Here is a 23,621-nt window from a genome sequence, read left to right on the forward strand (position 1 = left end):
CATCTTCAGCGCATTTCTTACATGATTTCAGCGTATTTTCAGCACATTTCTTTCATAATTTTCCGCACATGTTTCAGCGCATTTCTTGCATAATTACAGCGCTTTTCATATCAAACTTTTTTTTATTATAAATTCAAATTAAATAGAAAGCATTTCAATTCTCAATAGCGCAGTGGATAAATTGATAGATGAGACACAATGGTCGGGGTTTGAGCCTCCAAGCGAAAGAAAAGAGCTGAGCTTTTCGAACTTTTAGCGGATTTCAGCGCATTTCTTACAAAGTTTCAGCTCTTTTCAGCGCATATCAGCGCATTATTATGTAAAGTTTTTGCGCTGAATTTTTTGAAAATATTGCGCATTGCAGCGCATTTCTTACATAATTTTCGGAAATTTTCTCGACCCGGGTCTCGAGGAGGAACAGGAGGGTGTGGGGGGGGGGGTGGGAAAATGAAACATTGTATATAAAGACGAGGCCAATTCATTCCTTACGACCTAACAGAGAGTTCCACCCAACATCAGATCCTAGTGGATTGGAGAAACAGCTGTGGCCAAAACCAATTTCTGATGAATTTCTGCCATTCCCCACTTTTGAGGCAGATGGTTCTATGCCAGGATACAACTTCAATTCAAAGAAAAATAACTACTCGGCAGTACTCGGACCCTATCAGACCATTACGCGGTTGTGTTCTCCCCTTTCCTACTTGTGATACTAAAATTTTTGGAAAAATAAAAAAAGCTAATGGAGTATTTGAGATCTGTAGTTGACAATTATATAAAATGATGATCAAAGCGTAAAAGCTTAGCAAAGAAGGATTAAATGCTATCTTTATTAGCTTTAACTAACTGTGATGCGCTCTCAAATTGCGATGAGCTTCTTTTTTGGGAAAAATTGGAGGAAAAATCTATTCGGTGGTATTCACTACGGTAAATTTTGTCCGCTCCTTTTATTACGTGACTTCAGCAAAACGTTTCCTGCATACAACCAAAACACGATCTATGTATTGGTGTTACTCCCTTTTACTGATAAAACCTAGAGCAATTCTCTGAATTACCAGAACTTAAAAGTTTTAGTCTTCCTTGTCGTAGAGCTTTTAAGCACCGCATCAAAAAAATTAGCGGGTAATTTCATTTTTCTTGCACAACGTGTCAGTCATGAATCGTATAAAAATAATTTTATCATGAGTTTATGCCTTATCTCAATTCTTCGTAAATAAATGATGCTATCTACAATTGCAGTTTCAAAATTCTCCGAAACACTTACAATTTTAGTCAAGATTTGTGCAAAAAATTTAAAACTAGATGATTTATTGAATTTTAGTACCAGAGTTGGATAGGTTTTAACATGAACTCTGAGATTTTTTCAATCTAATTTTTTTAGTTTGAATAAATTGCTGTTTTGTCAAGCTTTGGCCCTTCAATGAAAGATCGGTTTTGGCACTATTTTTCAATTCCAAAATATTTAAAACAACAAAATATTAGAAATCGAGCCCAAACATTGATTTTAATTGATCTATTTTTCTTAACTAATTCTTATCATAATTTATAACGATTAATCATTCAAGTCGCAGCCACATCCCTTAATTGTATACTTTCAGTACAATCACACGTTTGTGTTGTCAAACGTATGGTGTACGACGTAATTATTCGTAAGAAATAGTAGGTTTAAAGTATGGAATCTATGCTGCTCTTAGGATTCATTTTTGGCACAAAGTTAGTGCTAGGCTGTGTATTCTTATACAAATCTATTTGATTATATTGATCGTGATATACTCCTTGAATCTCTATGGAAATTGCTTTTGGGCGTGTATTATAATACATCGTTAGCTAATAACAATCATTTTTCATTATTGTAAATAAATTTTAATAGTGATTTGCGCAAATGATGGAGGTTGATGTCTTTTTTCACCCCATTAATTTTTCTCCCAATCATTTAATCCCAATTATTTCACCCCCTATCTTTAGACCCCTCTATCGTTTCACCCCAATTTATTTTCTCATTTAGTTGGTGCAAATATGGGATGAAAGGCAAATACAGCTGCATGGATGGCAGAACTAAGTGATAGCTAATGTGGGTGTGGCTAAAAGCCATCTGCGGTTAAAAAAAATGGTTTTCACTTCAAATTCTTTTGCAATTTTACAGATGAACTTTGTAAGTAAATCATTTTACAGCGGTGCGCTGTCTTTTTTCCAACAGCAAACCGTACAGAATACTGCTAAATACCCAGCCTCGAATTTTTTTTGTCAAACAGTTTCTTCTTCTTCCACTAAAATTTCTGTTATCTTCAATCCTTGGCATTCATTTCTAGTTGAGACTAGAGTTTTATCATGCAAGATTTTGCAAGACGATTTTGCAATTTCTTGCATTTGAATAAATGCGGCAAATGCAGTGAAATTGATATTTCAGCGGTTTCATCGCTTGAACACTATTCACGGTAATTCTTAGAAAGTTGCATTAGTTCAACTTTTCTGATAAAACTATTTAAGATTTCGGGCGGATACGGTGAATTCTGGTGAATTATTTCTCCCACCATTTTATCGGTAACAAAAACAAACAAAAAAATAATGATATTCGTTTTGCAAAAAATGACCAAGATAACCATCGTCTAGCAAACATGCGAATAACTAGAACATATACATACAGGAACAGTATTAGAGGAGCACGTCGATTTTTTTTCATTGTAGAAATATGCAAAACAAATTTTGAATTTGTTCAGCAAAAAAATTAGATTGAAAAAACTAGCATGTTTTTATATGAACAGTGGATTGAGAAAACCCGTCATGAAACGATGTTAGAAATTGATGATAATAAATAAGAAAATCTTTGAAAGAAACCTACGAGTAATTTTGAAAATTTCTGTTGAATAAGTGTAATCCTGGAGATACAACAAGTTTTAAGGAAGAAATCAAATTAGTTGAAAAGCTCTTTTTGAGTGTCTACAGTACTCAACGGATCAGTAACCGTTTCCTTTGCTGTCTAAACATAAGTTGTTTAAAAAATACGTTTGGATAGTACGAATTGATTCCAAATGATCTCCTAAAACACGTGCAAACACATACGAGAAAAATTCTGCCCGAAGTGAAATATAAGGATCCTTTAACAACCAACCACAACATTGCGCGAACAAAATTGTTTTGCAAGAATCTTGCAAAACAGTTTTGTTCGCGCAATGCTGTGGTTGGTTGTTAAAGCTTATTTCATTTCTCGTATGTGTTTGTGTGTGATTTAAAAGATCATTTTTTTGGGAAAAATTGGAGGAAAAATCTATTCGGTGGTATTCACTACGGTAAATTTTGTCCGCTCCTTTTATTACGTGACTTCAGCAGAACGTTTCCTGCATGCAACCAAAATACGATTTATGTATTGGTGTTACTCCCTTTTACTGATAAAACCTGGAGCAATTCTCTGAATTACCATAACTTAAAAGTTTTAGTCTTCCATGTCGTAGAGCTTTTAAGCACCGAATCAAAAAAATTAGCGGGTAATTTCATTTTTCTTGCACAACGTGTCAGTCATGAATCGTTTAAAAATAATTTTATCATGAGTTTATGCCTTATCTCAATTCTTCGTAAATAAATGATGCTATCTACAATTGCAGTTTCAAAATTCTCCGAAACACTTACAATTTTAGTCAAGATTTGTGCAAAAAATTTAAAACTAGATGATTTATTGAATTTTAGTACCAGAGTTGGATAGGTTTTAACATGAACTCTGAGATTTTTTTAATCTAATTTTTTTAGTTTGAATAAATTGCTGTTTTGTCAAGCTTTGGCCCTTCAATGAAAGATCGGTTTTGGCACTATTTTTCAATTCCAAAATATTTAAAACAACAAAATATTAGAAATCGAGCCCAAACATTGATTTTAATTGATCTATTTTTCTTAACTAATTCTTATCATAATTTATAACGATTAATCATTCAAGTCGCAGCCACATCCCTTAATTGTAGACTTTCAGTACAATCACACGTTTGTGTTGTCAAACGTATGGTGTACGACGTAATTATTCGTAAGAAATAGTAGGTTTAAAGTATGGAATCTATGCTGCTCTTAGGATTCATTTTTGGCACAAAGTTAGTGCTAGGCTGTGTATTCTTTTACAAATCTATTTGATTATTTTGATCCTGATATACTCCTTGAATCTCTATGGAAATTGCTTTTGGGCGTGTATTATAATACATCGTTAGCTAATAACAATCATTTTTCATTATTGTAAATAAATTTTAATAGTGATTTGCGCAAATGATGGAGGTTGATGTCTTTTTTCACCCCATAAATTTTTCTCCCAATCATTTAATCCCAATTATTTCACCCCCTATCTTTAGAACCCTCTATCGTTTCACCCCAATTTATTTTCTCATTTAGTTGGTGCAAATATGGGATGAAAGGCAAATACAGCTGCATGGATGGCAGAACTAAGTGATAGCTAATGTGGGTGTGGCTAAAAGCCATCTGGGGTTAAAAAAAATGGTTTTCACTTCAAATTCTTTTGCAATTTTAGAGATGAACTTTGTAAGTAAATCATTTTACAGCGGTGCGCTGTCTTTTTTCCAACAGCAAACCGTACAGAATACTGCTAAATACCCAGCCTCGAATTTTTTTTGTCAAACAGTTTCTTCTTCTTCCACTAAAATTTCTGTTATCTTCAATCCTTGGCATTCATTTCTAGTTGAGACTAGAGTTTTATCATGCAAGATTTTGCAAGACGATTTTGCAATTTCTTGCATTTGAATAAATGCGGCAAATGCAGTGAAATTGATATTTCAGCGGTTTCATCGCTTGAACACTATTCACGGTAATTCTTAGAAAGTTGCATTAGTTCAACTTTTCTGATAAAACTATTTAAGATTTCGGGCGGATACGGTGAATTCTGGTGAATTATTTCTCCCACCATTTTATCGGTAACTAAAACAAACAAAAAAATAATGATATTCGTTTTGCAAAAAATGACCAAGATAACCATCGTCTAGCAAACATGCGAATAACTAGAACATATACATACAGGAACAGTATTAGAGGAGCACGTCGATTTTTTTTCATTGTAGAAATATGCAAAACAAATTTTGAATTTGTTCAGCAAAAAAATTAGATTGAAAAAACTAGCATGTTTTTATATGAACAGTGGATTGAGAAAACCCGTCATGAAACGATGTTAGAAATTGATGATAATAAATAAGAAAATCTTTGAAAGAAATCTACGAGTAATTTTGAAAATTTCTGTTGAATAAGTGTAATCCTGGAGATACAACAAGTTTTAAGGAAGAAATCAAATTAGTTGAAAAGTTCTTTTTGAGTGTCTACAGTACTCAACGGATCAGTAACAGTTTCCTTTGCTGTCTAAACATAAGTTGTTTAAAAAATACGTTTGGATAGTACGAATTGATTCCAAATGATCTCCTAACACACGTGCAAACACATACGAGAAAAATTCTGCCCGAAGTGAAATATAAGGATCCTTTAACAACCAACCACAACATTGCGCGAACAAAATTGTTTTGCAAGAATCTTGCAAAACAGTTTTGTTCGCGCAATGCTGTGGTTGGTTGTTAAAGCTTATTTCATTTCTCGTATGTGTTTGTGTGTGATTTAAAAGATCATTTGACATACGTTCGTATTATCCAAACGTTATTAGTGAAAAACTTATGTTCAAACAGCTAAGCAAACTGTTACTGATCCGTTGAGTAATAAAGACACTCAAAGAGATCTTTTCCACTAATTAGAACTGTTCCTTTTAACTTGTCGTATCTCTAAGATCACACTTATTCAAAAGAAATTTTCAAAATTACTCAATGGTTTCTTTCAAGGATTTTCTTATTTAAAATCATCAATTTCTAACATCACTTCATGACGGGTTTTTCTCAATCCACTTTTTATATAAATACATTTTAGTTTTTTCAATCTAAGTTTTTTGCTGAACAAATTCAAAATTTATTTTGCATATTTCTTCAATGATAAAAAAATCGAAGTGCTCCTCTCATACTGTTCCTGTTTGTGTATGTTCCAGTTATTTGCATGTTTGCTAGACGATGGTTGTCTTGGTCAATTTTTGCAAGACGAATGTTTATCTTGGAAAACCGGACTGGCGATATTTTCACAAAGATCTTGCAAGAAGATCTATCGTCTTGCAAGATTGTGACAGACGCTTACAAGAATAACTTGCGATATAATCATTCGAAGTCGAATGGGGTAAAAAGTCTCATTGAATATCGTATATTGATACATCGTATATTGTAACTGCATATTATTGTTTTTTTGTTTGGTTTTTTAATCGAAAAAATGATGGGAAGAAATAAATCACCAGAATTCACCTCATTCACCACAAATCTTAAATAGTTTTATCAGAAAAGTTGAATTAATGAAACTTTCTAAGAATTACCGTGAATAGTCTTGAAGCGGTGAAACCGATGAAATATCAAATTTACCGCATTTGCCTCATTTCCTTAACCCGTGGCAATATTTCTTACACTTTTAATAGTTTTTAGCACTGTCAACTTGACCCCAAGATGGTTGTTGAAATTGATTTGAAACTCTAAAACTCTTCTAAAATTTTGTTAAATTGATACTTATGTTACATTTAATAATTTTTTGTTTTTTGTTTTAGATGTTTACTTATGTGGTCGGTCATTTATTTTACTGTAGCAAAAATGAATTTGATAAATTAACATAGAAACTGATGGAAAGGGGAAATTTTTCCCAGACCGCCTCCCTTTCGTAACCCAACGCCAAACGAGGCGTCTCGACATCTGTCAGGACATTTGCTACCCACTTTCATGTTTCCAGAGGGTTCGGCTATTTTGCTCAAACCAGTACCAGGCACCAGGGGAGTGAACAAGGTGTATTATCTACCACCAGTACACTACAAGAACGAATCTTTCTGATTTTACCAACAAGGCTAATTTTGGATTTTTTTATGACCACTTAGAAAGTTCCTCTCAATACTTTTGCATACTTTTTGGGAGTGACGGGCGAAAATGTTTAAACAAATTTGTCAAGCTCGCAACATTCTCGGTATGCACGTTATAAAAGTAGAAATTGTCGTCTCAGTTGAGTTTTCAGAGCTCGGACATCGTCAACTTTTTTTGTTTCAAAACAGTAAAATCATACGAAAATCGTACTTTTATGTTTTGTTCTTATAATTATCTTATGTTCTAATGAGAAACGAAATTTCAACACTACCCTATAAAAGCTAACAAAAATTAAAATCTAGTCACTAGACTTGTCATAAAGCTAAGCAAGAAATGTCAACAAAATTGCACAATATTGTTCGAATTTCTCGGGGAATTAAGTTTGATTAGTTTTTTGTTCTACACAGTTTCTTACACATCATACCAAACGTATACGTATCTTTACTGACAATTAACTACATTCCCAGATCACGGCGGTTATCAAATAGGAAGTTTCTTACAAAATTGGTTGACATTTAAGAACTTAAAATTTGGTGTTTAAAGTTGTAAGCACTTGCATGTTGATTGCTTAAAGTGTAAGAAAGATTTGGTTAGATGGTTGACTTGTAAAATTCTCGAGAGACAGGTCCAATTGTGATTTGCTTCCGATTGGTTCTTTTTGGATCACGTTCTTCGCCGAATTCCAATGACAGAAAAGAAAAAGTTGTTTCGTGCCCCTGGAGCAATCATTTTTTGAACCAAAACATTTAAAGTGAAAATCGAAGCACCGAATTAAATTTTTCTTCTTCAGCCAAATTAATTTTGTTCACCACTTTATATCTGCATAAGATTAACTGCGTAAGTGAAATTTAAACAAAAATACATTTCAATTTTTCGCTTAAATCAGTTGTTACTCACTTTCCAGCTGCCCGATTATAGATAAAAATGTTGACTTTTTAAAGTTCATGATAAGATTTAATGGTCAACTTTGTTGATATGCCTGGTGGATTCATAGTTACAAAGCAAATATGCAAAGTTTCTTTTCAGTTTTGAGAAAAGATTACCTGTAAAACTTGCAATCTGCAATTGTTTTTTCATTTGCTGCTTAGAGGAATTGAAAAAAAACGTACATTTTTTCAATTTGAAAATATTAAATTTTTACAAAAAAAGTATGGTATGCGCATGTGAATTGTCTAGGGAAAACAATTGGAGCCCAAAAATTCAGATGCATACCATCAAAATGTTACCATTTACTTGATGTTCTTCCATTGTTTCTAGCTGTTCCATCCCAAGATCAAAAAACGAAGCACTAACAACAAAAATTGTATCCTTGAGTGATTTGTAGAAAAAAGAACAGAAAAAAGATATGAACACTGAGAAAATTGTTATGATAAAACTATTATTTACAGTTTTTCTGTTATCTAACTCGAATTTTCATTCATTTTTTATTTATTATCTGCTTGCAATGTTTTGCATGAGCAAAAACTGTTACAGGAATGAAGAGGAGTCTAAATCCAATTAATTACATAAATTCAGATTTTTTTTCCTGTAAAAGCTCCAATCACCTTCAATTTAGACACGAATCAAACGGTACTAGATATTGCTTCGATTTATATTTTTTCACACATTGATTTGTATGAAAACTACAAGAAAAAGCTAAAATAAATAAAAAGCAGTCCGATCAACATGATTAAGGTAGTGGGCATCAATTAAGTACATTTTGATACAAATTGATATCCAGTTAGTTAGGAATATATCTGATTGAAATTAGTTATGTATTTGAAACCGCGTTGAACGTTCTTAATAATCTTAACAAAAATTTCTAAGGTTTCATATATAATATACAAACTTTCTTATTATAATCTTTCAATGTTTTGCAATAACACATAGCTGGGGTTTTCATCTCTAGTAAGAACCAAATGATCTTTTTATTATTAGTACGAGCCACATATGATCTTTTTTGACTGCTAAGTTTCATAAAAACCTTTTTCTTTGCAGTTCAACGTATAGTTTAGTTATTGTTGGTGACACAACCGATTCAACAAGGTACGCTAAGTAGCTCTCTAAAGCAATTTGCCTCGAGGATAAAAGTAAACAAAATTTTGTGAAATTGGGTGAGAAAATTTGTCTTTAAAATTAGTGTTTGGCTTCTGGGTGACGCTGGTACCAAATTACGTCTCACATAAAGTCCAAAAGCGGAATAGTGCAGAAGCACTGGCGGGTTTTGTTTTGATCTAATTTAGAACAATGAAAATCTTTTTTTTCGTATTTTCGGAACTAATAATTCGGAACAACTTTAACGCTCTCTGAACTAATACTGACGACATTATACAGAATAGAACAAAAACTTTTCCCATATGTTTTCCATATAAAACTAACATAGAAGCAAAAGTCTTTTCTTTGTTATTTGAGCCCACTAATGTGCTCCTGACAAACAACCTTTATGGTTCTTTTCGTTATTAACCGAAAACCCTTTATGATACTAATTTAATTGCTATGAATCCATGCAACTATATATGACTTAGCCTGACTTGAGAAACTTATACAACTTAGTGTGACTCTTAAGATTCTTCTATGGTGTTTGACCCGGGCGGGGTAAAGTCGTTGAAAATATGATACCGATAAAACGAATATCCGTAAGACCATTTTTCGATTTGATTGTGCTTTTTTAGTGACACTCCAAAAAAATTTAGTTCCTACGAACTGATTAACTCCGCATAAAAAAATAAAAAGAGTCTCTGAAGACGTTTAACTCAAGGCTCCAGGCTCAGTTAACTTTTAATAACCATGATGTGGCATATCAAGTTGACGAAATTTTTACTGTCGAAAGTGGACTAGAGTCCTCAAAAATCTAATCCTTAAGAAATAAGAATTAAAATCACAAACAAGTTATAAATTACAAATTCTTTCTGACTAGCTAGCAAACTAGCGTAATTCAGCGTACTTTTGTTAAAGTCGAAAGTTGCTCAGAACTGTTTTGGAGCAAAGGAGTCCCTTTTATAGGTGATGGCAAGTTACTTTTAGCTGCGATTTTTTTATTATATTAAAAAATGAGCCATTGTTGTACTGGAAATAAATAGTTTTTCTTTTTCGTATAGTTATTGAAAGATTCTCACGGAGAATTTTTTTTCAATCATAATGTAAGATAAGTTGGTGGCCTTGAAAATAATTCTGACCATCAATTTATGCCAAAAAGTTTATGTCAACTATTTTTTTTTGCTTAAAGTTGATTGCTTAATGTGTAAGAAAAATCTGGTCAGATGGTTAACTTGTAAAATTCTCGAGACTGTTCCAATTGTGCTTGCTTCCGATTGGTCGCTTTTGGATCACGTTCTTCGCCGAATTCTAATGACAGAAGAGAATCATTTGTTTCGTGCCTGGAGCAATCATTTTTTTGAACCAAAGCATTTAAAGTGAAAATCGAAACACCGAATTAAATTTTTCTTCTTCAGCCAGATTAATTTTGTTCACCATTTTTTTTCTTTCTGCATAAGATTAACTAAGTGAAATTTACCAATTAAATATACACTTCAATCTATCGATTAAATCAGTTTTTACTCACTTCCCAGGTGCCCGATTATAGATACATTTGTTGACTTTTTAAAGTTCATGATAAGATTTAATGGTCAACTTTTCTGATATGCATGATGGATTCATAGTTACAAAGCAAATATGCAAAGTTTCCTTTCAGTTTTGAGAAAAGATTACCTGTGAAACTCGCAATATGCAACTTTTTTTCATTTGCTGCTTAGAGGAATTGAAAAAAACGTACATTTTTTCAATTTGAAAATATCAAATTTTTACAGAAAAAGTATGGTATGCGCATGTGAATTGTCTACGGAAAACAGTTGGAGCCCAAAAGTTTAGATGCATACCATCAAAAAATTACCATTTATTTGATTTTCTTCCATTGTTTCCGGGTGTTCCATCCTAAGAACAAAAAAAACGAAGAGTTAATAGCAAAAATTGTATCCTTGAGTGATTTGTAGAAGAAAGAACAGAAAAAAGGTATGAACTCTGAGAAAAATGTTACGATAGAACTATTATTTACAGTTTTTCTGTTCTCTAACTCGAATTTTTATTCATTTTTTAGTTATTATCTGCTTGCAATGTTTTGCATGAGCAAAAACTGTTGCAGGAATGAAGAGGACTCTAAATCCAATTGTTTACCTAATTTTATAGTTTTTTCCAGTAAAAGTTCCAATCACCTTCAATTTAGACACGAATCAAACGGTACTAGATATTGCTTCGATTTATATTTTTTCACACATTGATTTGTAAGAAAACTACAAGAAAAAGCTAAAATAAATAAAAAGCAGTCCGATCAACATGATTAAGGTAGTGGGCATCAATTAAGTACATTTTAATACAAATTGATATCCAGTTAGTTAGGAATATATCTGATTGAAATTAGTTATGTATTTGAAACCGCGTTGAACGTTCTTAATAATCTTAACAAAAATTTCTAAGGTTTCATATATAATATACAAACTTTCTTATTATAATCTTTCAATGTTTTGCAATAACACATAGCTGGGGTTTTCATCTCTAGTAAGAACCAAATGATCTTTTTATTATTAGTACGAGCCACATATGATCTTTTTTGACTGCTAAGTTTCATAAAAACCTTTTTCTTTGCAGTTCAAAGTATAGTTTAGTTATTGTTGGTGACACAACCGATTCAACAAGGTACGCTAAGTAGCTCTCTAAAGCAATTTGCCTCGAGGATAAAAGTAAACAAAAATTGGTATGTTGTGATATTAGGTGAGAAAATTTGTCTTTAAAATTAGTGTTTGGCTTCTGGGTGATGCTGGTACCAAATTACGTCTCACATAAAGTCCAAAAGCGGAATAGTGCAGAAGCACTGACGGGCTTTGTTTTGATCTAATTCAGAACAATGAAAATCTGTTTTTTTTCGTAATTTCGGAACTACTACTTCGGAACTACTTTAACGCTCTCTGAACTACTACTGACGACATTATACAGAATAGAACAAAAATTTTTCCAATATGTTTTCCATATACAACTAACATAGAAGCAAAAGTCTTATCTTTGTTATTTAAGCCCATTAATGTGCTCCTGACAAGCAACTTTTTATGGTTCTTTTCGTTATTTACCAAAAACCCTTTATGATACTAATTTAATTGCTAAGACTCCATGCAACTATATATGACTTAGCATGACTTGAGAATCATATATAACTTAGTGTGACTATTAAGATTCTTTTAATGGTGTTTGACCCGGGGGAACGTTGAAAATATGATACCGATAAAACGAATATCCGTAAGACCATTTTTCGGTTTGATTGTGCTTTTTTAGTGACACACCGAAAAACTTTTGTTCCTACGAAATGATTAACTCCACATAAAAAATTAATAGAGTCTCTGAAGACGCTTAACTCAAGGCTCCCGGCTCAGTTAACTTTTAATAACCATGATGTGGCTTATCAAGCTGACGAAATTCATACCGTCGAAAGTGGACTAGTGTCCTCAAATATCTAATCCTTCAGAAATATAAATTAAAATCACTATCAGGTTATTATAAATTACAAATCCTTTCTGACTAGCTAGCAAACTAACGTAATTCCGTGTAACTTTGTTAAAGTCGAATATTGTTCAGAATTGTTTTGGAGCAAAGGAGTCCCGTTTTAAATGATGGCAAGTTGCTTTTAGCAGCGATTTTTTTATTTTTTAAAAATTTTGAGCCATGGTTGTATTAGCTTTCTGGAAATAAATAGTTTTTCTGTTTCGTATAGTTATTGAAGGATTCTGACTGAGAGTTCTTTATTTTCAATTATAATGTAAGACAAGTTGGTTGCCGAGAAAATACATATAACAATAAATTTTTTTGCCAAAGAGTTTGTCAACTATTTAAAGTTGAAGCATAAAAGAAATTTACAACGATGTAAAAAGTTAGTTCAATTGTGTGAAAACAATTGTAACCTAGTTTTTTTTTAGAACTCATGCTGCACTTGTTTTTTCCAACCTCGTCAGCGCTGTCAAGGCTTTAAAGAATATTTGGGTGTTTCCCACCATGATTCTGTAGACATAATTTATATAATATTAGCCCCCGTAGCCCATTATTTAATTTTCCTTAATTTCATACAGCGTGATGGATGATTACCAGTAATCATGGAAGGAGACATATGAATAAAATTATTTCATGTCAGTGAAACACGAATCATAATATTGTTTGACATAATTAATTTGTTTTTTTTGGAATTCTTATGATATTTGGCTTGTGAATTAAAGACCGTTCTTACAAGGATCATAAAAGTTTTGCTGGGTCTCGTTCAAGAATCATAATCGTTGTTTTAGTTTTCATTAACGGACCTAGGAAATACTTTATGACTTGTATGATATATTATATAATCCTTGTATGAAACCAGGAAGCGGCGATCGAGAGGTACATGTGCGGTCAAGGGGGGCAAGGTTTAACACTGTTGAGATCTAAGCCGGGGATATAAGCCTTTGGGAAAGACTTAAGATTTTTAAGCAATTGAAACATAGGCGAGATCATCACAAACAATTGCTCTGTGCATACTGGCTCCTTTAGGGATACCAAAGGCTTTCAATTGCCTCAAACCCACTATCGCCCGCATTGCCTTTTTATATAACGTTCGCGAAATTTTCTGGTTTCTCTTTTATGCTAATAAAGGCTCAAAGGCGGCGAAGCTAAAAGCGTAAGAAGATTCCGATCGTTTTACCGTAGACGAACTCTTTTGCAAGATTCTTGTAATCGACGCTTTTATCGAATTTTCAAGACTTCAACGCTTATCTAGCAATAACCTTGCAACACACTATTTTCTTGCAAGAATATTACAAGATAGACGCTTATCTGTCACAACCGACGGCTATCTTGAGATAACTCGCAAGAATCTTGCACAACCTGGCAGGATGATGAGTAATCGTACAAGGCTATTGAATGTTTCTTGGAAGATCTTGCAGGAAATATATCGATAATAGACTAGGGTCCAGTATTACTCGCCCCTAATTGTGCCAAAAACTACAAAGAAAGGCACCGTAAATTATGCAATTATTTTCATTATAAATTTAAGAGCATTTTTTTCTCGTTTTGTTGCAAGCTTTTCACAGAACTTAAGAGATAACAAATTCCGTTCATTCATTTTATTTTTTCAAAATTTGAGCTAAAAAGTCAGAAGGATTTCTGTTAAAGACCAAGAAAGTTTGCCGACTTCATAAATATGCACTGCACACATAGGGGTAATTTGGAAGTCGTTCCTGGTGAAGCGTGGGGCATGTACAAACTGGAACAGGGTTATCTATGGTACAGGCAAGATATATTACTCCTGGAGCAACCGGCTATTTTAATATCAAAAGTGCCACCTTATTACATGAGGATGTTGAACTATTTCTACGCACTGTTTCAACGCAATCCAGACCTGAGCACCCAACTACAAGCTAACGTTAGTTGCACGATAATTCGCCGGACTTGACCCCAGAATAGCGACAGCATGCGTTCTGAAATTTTCTCGTAATTTCTCCTTATTGTTTACGAATAGTAGAATATTTTCGCACAACTTTTTAACCTTCAATTTTTCAACTACAAGGCAAATTAGATCAACAATGTTTGAACAATACGCCAGTTCTAATCAGCGAAAGGTTCTCCTGTTACGTTTTTCCTGTTACATAGGAAAAAGGAATGAGATGAGAAACGCGAAAATTTGAGAGATTCAATCAAAGAAACTGTTCCTGTGATATTTTCGCCTTGTAAATAATACATCAAAGGCCGCGAGAAAATTTGGTAGAATTTATATAATTAAGTAGTCATTTTTTTGAACTTGGGAAAGTAATCAACATTTTTAAGCAGTCTTTTCCTACGAGCACGGAATTGAGGATGACCTCTAACCAGATTTTCCAGACGAAAGACAATATTCGGATAAAATTATTGTGATGCACTGTGCGTAGCCATATTGTGCTGCACTGATTCGAAAATTTTTGTCGCGTTCCATCTCATAGTTTTTGAATAGTGGGCTAAAATAGCTGTTAAGGATCGCATTCTCTTATCACATGTGACAAAATAGGACAATACACTATAAAAGTTTGTCAAATTAAATCTTAAAAGATAAAGCGACAATTTATCAGATACTACACGATAAAAATCATGTCTTATCACATCTTGCATGAGACGAGATTCTGTATCAACAGATCTTACCAGACAGAAATTCTTTTAAACAAATTTTATACCCGGAATTGAGTCTCAGAGCATTTCAGAGCTGAACCTGTGCATCTCAAGAGTAAAATCTTAATTCAGTTCTGAAACATTGTTTCTCCAGAATAATTTTAGTTTCTTTATGTGCGGTTTTTTTTCGTCATAAATGTATTAAGGTCATAGTATTCACCCAGGCCAAATCTATCCTGTAAAGTGAAAATTACTCATACCCCAAAATAAAGTCTGAGCGGAAGAATGTCATAATTTTGTAGCTTATAACTTGTAATCACTATAGTAGTATACACAATTTTTTTCACTTAAGCTAGCTTGTAGGCAATTGCCACAACCCCATATTGCTTAGGGGGATACGATTCACGACGCAAATTAAATTGTACAAGTACTCATGCGGAAGTTTGATTTGCATGTAAAGCATAACTTGTTGGCGGGATTCAAGCTGACCATACTTTTTTCATACAGCAAATCTTACTCAATAAAGAAGATTGGCCTGTAAAGTGGGACATGAACGGAGTGCTGGCTGTCCAAAAAAAAAACAGATTGCTTTTAGACTGATTCAGCGCTGATTTACTCTGCCTCTAACCTCCGGGTACTTAATAAATAATCAGACACTTATGTCCAAGAAGGGCTAACATTTCTGCCGGATTATCATTTGTTGCAGTTCAATAGCAAAAAATGCAAAATGAAAAGGAATTGATTTCAATCGCAAATCCTTACATGATAATATTGTTTATTTATACTGTTCAATTTCCAATTCGGTTAACATTGAATAGGAATCAACTTTTTCTGCAAACATCTTGCAAATAGTTTCTTGCTTGAAGACGCTGCCCCTAAAAGTTAATTGATACTTAAGCAAAACGAATACTAGAAAATGATAAGAGAAACACGATTTTCTGATTGTTTGTTTCTTTCTGCTTTATACTTCTCTAAGTTGATTTTTTTCAAGTGCATTGCTAAAGTATGCGATCGAATTTACATAAATTCTCTACAATGATTTTATTTGCATTGATGATTTTCCAGGTTCTACAAGGTCATTTTTTGTTTTAATACAATCTTTCACAATAAAATTTCTAAAAGATCGTTTATTTGTTCAGCCGTTTTATCAGAATAGACAAATTAAAAAACGAGTTTTAGTCACAAAAGTTTTCAACATGTAAGATATTTTAATTGAAGGTTTTTTCTCAAAATGTTTCTCAATCTAACACAAAAAATATGCACTGCTAATGTCATAGGTCTCTCTGAGTGTGAAAAAGGTGAAATACTATTGTCTTCCATGCCATGCTTGCTATTGGATTTTTCTTGTCTGTTAATATATATACGACGAGAAATTAATTTATAGAAGTTATTTCTGAACTACTCCAAGTGATATATATATATATATATATATATATATATATATATATATATGTATGTATATATATATATATATATATATATATATATATATATATATATACATATATATACATATATATATGTATATATATATATATATATATATATATATATATATATATATATATAAATATATACATATATATACGATGAGAAGTTGGTTTATAGAAATAGAAGTTATTTCTGAACTATACTCCAAGTGATTAGTGGTGCCGGTCACAAAGAACTGTTTGTGATACACAGTTCTGTGGTCAATTTTTTTGCTTTTTTAAAATGGCATTCGAAACAATTCTTTGATTGGAGTCAATGTATTCTTCAAGAGGGCCCAATTTTCGAATATGGAACATAAATCAAAGAGCAGAAAAAAAGATCAAAAATTGCCTCAGTTATAGAAGATAATCAAGGCAAGTCCTTTTCCTAGAAACGTAGGGAAGCACAAAAAGTCATCTGCAAAAAGCAAAAGCAAAGAAAACAATGACTCCTTTTAACACCAACGCGTTATAAAATCAGCTTTTTTGTGCCGAAAATTCGATTTTGAAATTTGTCCAATTTACAGTTAGAAGGAAAGTGAACTAATGATACCAGACATTCTCTGCAACGATTTTCGTTAACTAATCAACAACGAGGAGAAATATGTGCCGTCAAATAATTATTTATGACAAAGCTGGATATCAAAAACTTTTTTTTGCTTCCTTTTTTGATTTTGAAATTTACACTAATAGTCGATTAATCGGAAAACATGCAAGAATTTTAAAAGGCCATCTTGCAAATGAATACCTACCGTTACCAAGACTCATGCAAGATTTTTGCAAGTTTTTTATTCACTTGCAAGATTCCTGCAAGATTTTCTATTCACTTGCAAGAGGTTTTGCAAGTTTTTCAATTCCACATTTTTTTTATTCGGTTGTGCGCTAGCATTTACAAGGGCTTCTTAGTCTACTTTTTAGGAGGATTGTGAAGTGTCAAATAGAAAAAAGGGGACTTCTTACCTAGTCTCATTAATTACATTGGTGTTGAGGATAGTCACAATAAAAATATCTCGGGTTTTGCTTTTTGCCTTATATCGTACCTCGACCAAAGGGTCTTTTGTCAACTACTTTAGCAATTTCAGTAGGAAATTCATTCTTTTTTAATCTGAGGCAATATATTGTTTTTGGAGATAATTTTCAGTTTGAAATTAATTTTCTTCTCAGGAAGAGAAAAAAATTTTAAACATATTTGAGATGAGAACGCAGATTGGAAGACAATTGTAAATTTGTTTAAACTGAGTTTTGTTTTTTTTTTGGGAAAGATTCTATTTTTTTTCAGGTAGAGTATTCACTGTTGTGCTAAACTTCAATATACCACCAGTCTAAAGAGACATATCTTTATATTTATTTTCCTTCTAACATTTCCTTCTTCAAGTTCTTTCTCTGGACTTTTGTTTTCTAAGTTTTTCTGTTTGAAATGGTCCTGCTTTTGTTCCGACCCACTTTAGTGGGGGAGGAACAATATACTAAAAACTAAAATGGGGTTTTTTCGTTCAGTCAATTTTGGCCTGATCGATGCATTCATCTTAGAGAGTTGTGAGTGGTATCGTTAGAAGGCCCGTCTGCCGTAGATCATATACCTAATAAGAAGTTTCTGACTTTTGTTTTTCTACGGAATTAGAGAGGTTTACAGTTTTGTGAAAAATTGATCGAATTTCGTTGTTTTTGTTCTCATTTTCCTTATTTTATGCATTTTTGACCAATTATGCTTAAAGTTATGTAAAAAGATAATGTTGCTGCTTTTTCCGGCAAAAACAATACAATGTAGTTAAACTGTTTGATCCCATTTTTGGCTAATGTTTTGCCAGCTTTTTTTATATTTTAGGCTCTATTATTCAAAAATGGAACAATTTAGTATCCTTTGTTCACTTTGTTCTTTTTAGTCGGATTAAAAAAATTGCAAACATAACTTTTCTCCATTGAAAAAAGGATAGCTTTATTTGTGGATCCTTTGAGAGTTTTCTTGAATTGAAATTTTTAAAGTTTTTTGCTAATTGATTTATAAATTATGCAAAATGTTCAATCTATTTTCCATAAATTGATTTATATTGTCAAACAAGGAGGTTCGTTGATGTGCAGTTGCTCATGTTGTTCCAACCCGAGCTATTCTACATTCTTTACTTAATTGTCAACCAAATGAAGAGATAATCAAAATCATAAGTTTGTTTAAAAAAATCTTTACACTCTCAAATTAATAATTGATTTAAATAATGCCATGCTTCATTAATTAGTGCGCTCACGAGTTTTGCCATTAAAAAGACTACAAGAAAAAAAAACAAACAACAAAATCAGCAAAAACAAAATTTTCACGGCAAAAACCCAATATTTAATATTAAAAACACCTTGTAACATCGTCAAAATGCAATCAGCTAAAACCATATTTCCAAAATTTTATTTTTTCAAACTACACAGGATATGGGATTTTTCCTTAATGGGGAGAGGCAACAAGTCGACAAAAAAAATAATGAGGCAAAATTCAAAAATCATTCAGAATCTTTCAAAAACATTTCCTAACTTCATACGTCTCAAAAAACCTTAGCCCTCAAAGAAAGAATTTCAAAAAAGTCATTACAAAACCAATAAGACCTGTTTTTGTTTAGACTAAGCAGGAGAAACGAACTAACGTTGTAGAAAAACTAAAAAAAAACAAACGAATTTCGAAAACAAAAATTATTGACGACGTTAGAATCATTAGCTTTATCTGAATATTGTTTCTCTTTTTGTAATAATTATTTATACTTATTCAGCTAACATTTTACTGAACGATTAAAAACGTTCAACCGGTCTTTATTTGAAAAAGATTGGGATCTGTTACGCGAATAAAAAAAAAGATAAAGAAACACTATTATTGATTACCCTCAAAATTTTTATGAAAACGCATATCGTCCACCAAGCGAAACATCAGTTACGAAACAATACCAAAAGACACGTTAATTTTTGAACTACATGGAATTGTTGAATGAGACCTCTCAGTGATGAGAATAAGTTACACGTTAATGAAAAGAACAAAACCTGAAAAGTTTAAAAAATTTTTGCAGACTAATAGTATCATAAACTATAACGCTATCCGCGATAAACTGACTGTATTGAAAAACATCAAATAATAGATCCTCAAAGAGAAGTTTATGAGTTCTCTCAGCGTTTTACGATTTTAGAAAGAATAAAAAACATCCAAAAACTGCAAAGTAAAAAACGAGAGAGAAAAGTGTCAAAGTGATAAAAAAAGAACTTTTCTGTAAAAACTCTCTATCTTCAATTGTGTTTCAACAGCAATGGATTGATCCTTCGTTTTGAAAAATGGCTTCAAAAATCATCAATTCTGAACAATTATATCAAAAAACACCAATTTTTTACGAAAAACACAACAATTCAACACAATTGAATTCAACAGCTCTCAAAAGAAATCATTTAATACGCAAAGTTATGCATCGATGGGAAAACTATGCATCGATGGGTTTCGACATCACAATAAGTCTTATGGTTATGAAAAGAAAATCAAAGGCAAAAAACAAAAATTCAAAGGAAAAGTGCAAGAAAAATTTTCAAAACCTTTCAAACCATAAGCTTTGCTCTGACAATTTTCTTCATGATCCATTGAACGTTTTTTTGAACAAATGAGAATTATTAGTTTGATAATAATTTTATAAAATTTCACAAGGAACCGAAAAATGAGAAAAAATATCCAAAAAAATGAAAAAAATTAAAAAAAAAACTCTTGGCATTGAAGACAAAAAAACCAATAGTTAGTAGTCAAAATCGCCATCCAGATTAATATTAGAAATATTGGAAATCCTGTCATTACTGGAAGTGACATACAGTTCAAAAAATTGGTTTAAGCTTGGTTAATGTTAAAAAAAATCGAATTTTTTTTAATGTCTTAACAATCATTAGCCCCCCACTCAAAACACTAGATAGGTTCACCTAATGTTCTTTAGGGAACCTATTTCACTTTTAGTCAACGAGTCTTTGCTTTGGGATTTCAAAAAATTAGTAAAATCTCAAAAAGAAGATCAAAATTTCAAAAAATCATAATGTAAGCCAAAAGATAAAAGCGATCCTTCGAAAACAAATTTTTGTCCAATGGGCTTCATTTGACTGTAAGTGAGATTCGTCATTAACGAAAATCTTCATATGGAAAGTGACTAGAATATAAAAGACTTTGAAAACTAAAAAAAGCGAAATGTTTTCTAAAAAAAACAGCTCTCAAAGAGAATTCGATTTTTTTTTATAGTAGACTTACCCATGAGACCACAGCAGGATTTATTGTCGCCTTTCGTCTTTAAGGAATGAAAGAATATTTCATTTAGTAGCGTTAAATTTTTTCTGGAATGGATTTTTTATATATAAATAGTCTTAATTTGAACGAAAATCAAGCCAAAAGTGAAAAAAATCAAGCCGTATGTCCTGTGTTCACACAAAAATTTAAACCTCGATAACTCCTCGGAAAAAACGAAAATCAAAAAATCCGGGGGGGGGGGGGAATCAAAAAATCCCAAAAAATTTTCAAAACCTAACTCTACGCTGGATGTGCTTTTTAACGATACCACTCACATTTCTCTACGATGAAAATATCGATCGGCCAAAATTGTCTGACCAAAAAAACCCATTTGAGTATAGAGTTCCTCCCCCCACAAGTGGGGTCGGAAAAATTATCCCTATTCATAATATTGGCAACAATTAAGCGTTCCTAGTAAAAAAACGGCATTAAGAGGTTCGTTTTAGCTTAATCTTTGCCTCCTGAAGGCCTAAAACAATTCGGATTGTATCCAGACAAATTTTTGTACACACTCGCATGTTTTTTTTGCTTTTCTTACGTTAATTACAGAAAAGAATAAATCTTATCAATGTCTACCAATGACCGATCCATTTGACTTCCTTTGAAATTTTGAGGAAGCTTGTCTAATTCCTGGATGATTTCTGGTCTTCGTAGCTCACTAGTAATATAGAAAGAAATCGATTTATTGATTTCCGTTTTTGGCCAATTTTTTCATGACTTTGAGATCAAGTGTTATAAAAAATATACAGACATTTTGTTGAGTTTTACGCTTCGCTGTTCTTTTTGCTCTAATTGCTACATAGTCTCATTAATTGCATTGCTTTTTTTATTCTAATTGGCTTCATTATTATGTAATCTTTCCAAAAAATAGACATTGAATTTTGCTTGTTAGAGTTTGTTGTTGTTAGTTGATTTTTGTTGTTGTCTTGTCTCGGAGTCTTAATAATCGCGAGTCTCATTAGTCCACTAAGTTTTTCAGTTATTCTTTTCTAAATATGATTTGAGTTGGGAGGATTTTTTTAAAATTATACACCATTTATTAATGATCAGATTGTGAGATTTTTTGAAAGTTTTCCTCATTTTTCCTCATTCAGTAGACAATTAAACCAAACTGGTGAATAAAAGGAAATTTATGCGCAAACGCACTTTACCGAGACACTCTTGTTGTTCTGTCGAGTCATTTGACTCATCGCTAAATATCTTGAAATTGTCATTTTCAACTTATATTAGTTCAAATTATAAACTTGACCTCGTTTGACTAATCCACTGCAGGCTTTTAATTGTTGACAGGATTAAAATCCATATTCTTCATTTCGTTTTTCAAATGTTCACATGTATATATTCAAATTACATGAGATTTGTGCTGATTGCGTTGAAAGTTGAATACGCTGGAATAAAAATTTTCAGCACATTTCAACGCATTTTACGTAATTTCAACAATTCTCTAGCAAAACTTCAGCAGCTTCGGCAGCACCTTTCTTACATATTTCCAGCACTTTTGAAAATTTCAATTTCAGCAGATTTATCGCCTCTCTCAATTTCAATACTTCCCTTGCAATGCAGGACTTCTGCAGTTTCTCAGTGCCGCCCAGGATGAAGTCCGCGACCCAAGACAGCTATTGGCTAGACTGACCGTACCCAAGACAGGCATTGGCCAGACTGACCACACCCAAAGATAAGTATTGACCAGAGCGAACAGACATTGGCCACCATTGGCCAGACTGAACAGACTTTTGCGACCATTGGCCATAGACTGACCATGTTCAGACCAATGGCCAGACCGAACAGACCCTAGACCAGACCATTCTCCAGACCGCAGGCCAGACCATCCGCCAGAACGTTGTCCAGACTAATGGCCAGACCGAACAGACCTTAGGCCAGACCGTTTTCCAGACCGTTGGCCAGACTGAACAGACAGGACAGACCGTCCCTAAGTCGAGGTGTGCGTTAATGATCAGACCCATCCAGACTAAAATCGGTCATGATCAGACCCATCGAGACGATAATCTGCCATGAATTGGGTATTGGCCAGACCGAACAGTCCAAAATTTGGGTATTGGCCAGACCGAACAGACCAAAATTGTGCTATTGGCCAGACCAAACAAACCGAAATATGGGTATTCGCCAGACCGAACAGACCAAAATTGCCATTGGCCAGACGGAAGGCGCGACCCAAATTTTTTCCAGACCATTGTGGATGGTCGCACCGGACCCCCCTGTCCGCGACCCAAATAGGTCTGGCCAATACCTGTCTTGGGTTGCGCACTTCATACTGGGCGTTCTTGTATATTTTCAGCTCTTGTGAGAAATTCAATTTCAGCAGGTTCAGCGCCTCTCTCAAACAATTTTGCCGGCACTTTATTACTCATTATTGCTTATAACGTAGTCAACATGAAAGGTCCTTCATCTTTTGCATTTCTGTAGAGCTGCACTCCAAAAACAGTTCAGGTAGATTTGTCTCATCTGAACCATACCTGAACACACCTGAAAAATACTTGAAATGTACCTGAAAAATTCAGGTATCACTGCCTGAACTTTTACCTGAACTAACCTAAAAATTACCAGAAAAAAAACAACTGAACTGTTCGACGACACTGCCCAATAAATGTTTGTACTAATACGTGGTTTTTGTGCTGTTTTAATCAATATTTATCTGAGGAATTTTTTGCCGTTTCACTGCTGAATGCAATCAAAAACTATTTTCAGGTAAACACACCTGAACTCGTTCAGGAGAAAAATTACCCGAACTACAATTCAGGTGTGGTTCAGGTGCTCTTACACCTGAATTTCACCCGATTTTCGAATTCCTGAACCCAGTTCAGTTAAATTTACCTGAACTTATTTTAGTGTGTA

At 33.0% G+C, this 23,621-nt stretch overlaps 1 protein-coding gene across 1 annotated transcript in view; it reads left to right on the forward strand.

The window, feature by feature from the left end:
• The first annotated feature begins 471 nt into the window (after nucleotides 1-471).
• The window catches only part of LOC142344144 (uncharacterized), a 38,121-nt gene continuing 14,971 nt past the window's right edge, over nucleotides 472-23,621 (forward strand). The window contains exons 1-3 of the mRNA XM_075395670.1: nucleotides 472-679; nucleotides 6,695-6,859; nucleotides 14,058-14,307. Of these exons, the coding sequence (XP_075251785.1) occupies nucleotides 606-679; nucleotides 6,695-6,859; nucleotides 14,058-14,307 (489 nt within the window). The 5' untranslated portion in view covers nucleotides 472-605. The remainder of the gene's footprint in view (nucleotides 680-6,694; nucleotides 6,860-14,057; nucleotides 14,308-23,621) is intronic.

This window comes from Convolutriloba macropyga, chromosome 8, assembly GCF_964194025.1.
Source record: "Convolutriloba macropyga chromosome 8, txConMacr16.3, whole genome shotgun sequence".
NCBI lineage: Eukaryota > Metazoa > Xenacoelomorpha > Acoela > Convolutidae > Convolutriloba > Convolutriloba macropyga.